Source organism: Lytechinus variegatus, chromosome 10 (genome assembly GCF_018143015.1).
Source record: "Lytechinus variegatus isolate NC3 chromosome 10, Lvar_3.0, whole genome shotgun sequence".
Taxonomy (NCBI): domain Eukaryota; kingdom Metazoa; phylum Echinodermata; class Echinoidea; order Temnopleuroida; family Toxopneustidae; genus Lytechinus; species Lytechinus variegatus.
Genome location: NC_054749.1, coordinates 4,940,709 through 4,943,481, shown reverse-complemented (window position 1 = coordinate 4,943,481; position 2,773 = coordinate 4,940,709). Strand labels below are relative to the sequence as shown.

The 2,773-nt window shown below is 40.1% G+C and overlaps 1 protein-coding gene across 1 annotated transcript; it reads left to right on the top strand.

Annotated features, from left to right (window-relative positions):
• The first annotated feature begins 488 nt into the window (after positions 1-488).
• On the top strand, positions 489-2,330 carry LOC121423352 (tripartite motif-containing protein 2-like). The gene has a single exon (XM_041618708.1). It carries the CDS (start codon positions 489-491, stop codon positions 2,328-2,330), a length of 1,842 nt encoding a protein of 613 aa, XP_041474642.1.
• Positions 2,331-2,773: the final 443 nt, after the last annotated feature.

Genomic DNA, 2,773 nt, shown 5'->3' with positions numbered 1-2,773 from the left:
TTTCAGCTCGCGCTTCGCATCATTGGTCGGTGTCATTAATTGGGGGGATGGGTGGTCTTAGTGAATTCTTACAATATGCCTTAGAATACCCTCTTCAGGTCTTCATTTCCAAAATGTTCAGCTCTCGCAGCTCGCGTTCGCATTATTTGGTCAGTGATATACGTATTGCCTTAGTGAATTCCTACAAACAAGCCAGCCATAGAATGCCCAATTACCCCAAAACATTCTTGTATCTGACCATATGGTAATTTTCACAATCGGTAAACTTGACCCGACCTTTGGGGAGTTCAGGGGGGCCCTTTTCTCGAATGGTCAGGTTGGGCCATAGCCGACCGAACGCTATAACCCGCTGTGATGGCACAAGTCAACCATTTATTCAAAATTGTAAATAATGATTTGTATATTGAATTGAATTAATATTCACAATTACCAAAGTTAATCTACATTTCTTTATTCATTTGAAAAAAAAATCATTTAGAATACCTATCATGGCTGAAGCATTGAAGGATACCATCACCCAGAGTCTGGAGTGTCCTGTATGTCTGACCACCTTCACCGATCCGAAGATTCTGTCTTGTTCCCACACCTACTGCAAGGCATGCCTGGACATCCTTTACGAATGCCTTGGGGATGACTGTAAGATCCGATGTCCCGTGTGTAGAAACGAAACTCCGGTCCCAAACCAAGATGTTAACGCACTCCCGGGTAATCTTGTTTTGAAAAATCTTATGGAGGACATTAAGAATCAACATCATCGTTGCACAAATTGTAAGACCGTCGACACTACAGATGTCTACTGCCAAGATTGTGGCAAGTATCTCTGCATCAATTGTCACAGCATGCATACTAAATGGGAAGACTTCATCGGCCATGAAATTGTTGCGATTAGTGATATCACATCAGGAAAGGTAACAGTTCGAACATATCAGAAATGCAAGAAACATCCCAGAGAAGATGAGGAAATCTTTTGTCGTATCTGTAGGAAATTCGCATGCTACAAATGTGTACCTCTAGAGCATACAGGCGAAGGACATCGAAACATCACTGCAGGTGAATATGAACAAAATTACATAACAAAGATCAATGACCTCAAATCAAAGGTATACAAGAAATGTTTTTCCTTCAAGAAGTATGTCAAATTCATAAATGATCAGAAGGAACTTGTGAGCAATGCTCAGGATCAATGTTTAAATGATATTCAAGAAGCATATGATACATTAGTCCAGCAGTTGACCGAGAAAAAAGAGCTTCCCGAAGGTGAAGTCAAGGATAGAGTTGAGGGAGTAAAGAAAGAACTTGATGAAATGAAGAGATCCGCTCAGTGTTACATCACATTATTGACTACATTGGCTAACTTGATCACGAATAAGGCAAAAGCACCGTTAGATTTGGACACGTTGGCTGTACATGACACGTTGTGTGAAGACTTACTGGAGGCCTTGAATGAAAAAGAACCCGACTACGACAAGCCATTGAAGTTAAGCAAGAAAGGGAAGATTGTAATGTTTCATCCATTCGAAGGAAACCTAGAAATGCCTCTTGGTAAGATTGTTGAAGTGGTTGCAAAGAACACCGTAAATCTGCCTTCCAACAATAATCACATGAATATCATCGCTAGGACACCGGACGGTAGGATGTTAGTGGGATGTAAGAGAGGCGGGGAGATGTTTACTGCTGATGGTCATCTCCAGGAGTCTATTCTCAAGGATGTTGATATTCGTGGAGTGGGTTTCCTGTCTGACAATCGATGTGCTGTAATTGATGGTTCAAACAATATCACAATATACACACCAGAGTACAGAAAATTGAATGTTGAGTTTGGGACACTGAGTAAAGAAGAAGGTGGATTTTCCAACCTCACCGTCGATGGTGATGATCAGATTTATGTTAGCTACAGGAAAGCCAAGAAGATCCAGGTTTTCTCACCAGCCGGTGGAAAGGCAGATGTGGAGATTGCGAACACGGGATATGAAGTTATGCAAATCAATACTTACAACGATTTCTTGCTAACGGCAAATGTTATTTCAGTACGTTTGATTGACAAAGATGGTGCCGTAAAGCATCGATTAAGAAAAGCGAGCTTCTACACTTCCACTCTGTACCCTGCCGTGTCTCTCGGGAATAAGATCTTGATAGCCGAGGTGAAGCACAATAGAGGTTTGGTGAGCATTGATGAGTACACTGATCATGCTAATGAACTAGAACATGTTCAGAACATCGTCAGTGATTACAAGTTTGAGAAGCCTGGGAGGGTTTGGTATTATCTCGAGCAGTACCTGTCAGGAGAGATCGCTTTTTGTACCACTGATAGACTATATATATTCCATTGAGCAAGTTGAGGGTGTTCTTAGGTGATTCTTTTCGTGTAATGCACTATATCTCCTTCTTATCACCACTGAATCAACACTCATCAATTCAATTCTTTTATTTCATTTCCATTCAAAACATAATACAAAGTAATATAAAACAATACAAATCAAGTACAATTTTACAGAAGGGCATTCTCACTTCGTAAAACAGACAAACAAAACCCCAGTATAATATAGAGCATAAATGGAAATGAGGGGGATCCACTAAAAAGCAATGAGGCCCGGGACAGTCATGTGACAATCATTAATTCCATAGTCAATCTGATATTTCAATTCCTCGTTTAATTTGACGTCGCTATTTCTGTTTTCGCTGTGGTCGGGGTTTGATACATAAAAGAAGAATTATTTTTATTCATTAATGTAATTCATAACTCCAAAGAGAGATTGCAGATGAGAAGTTATCA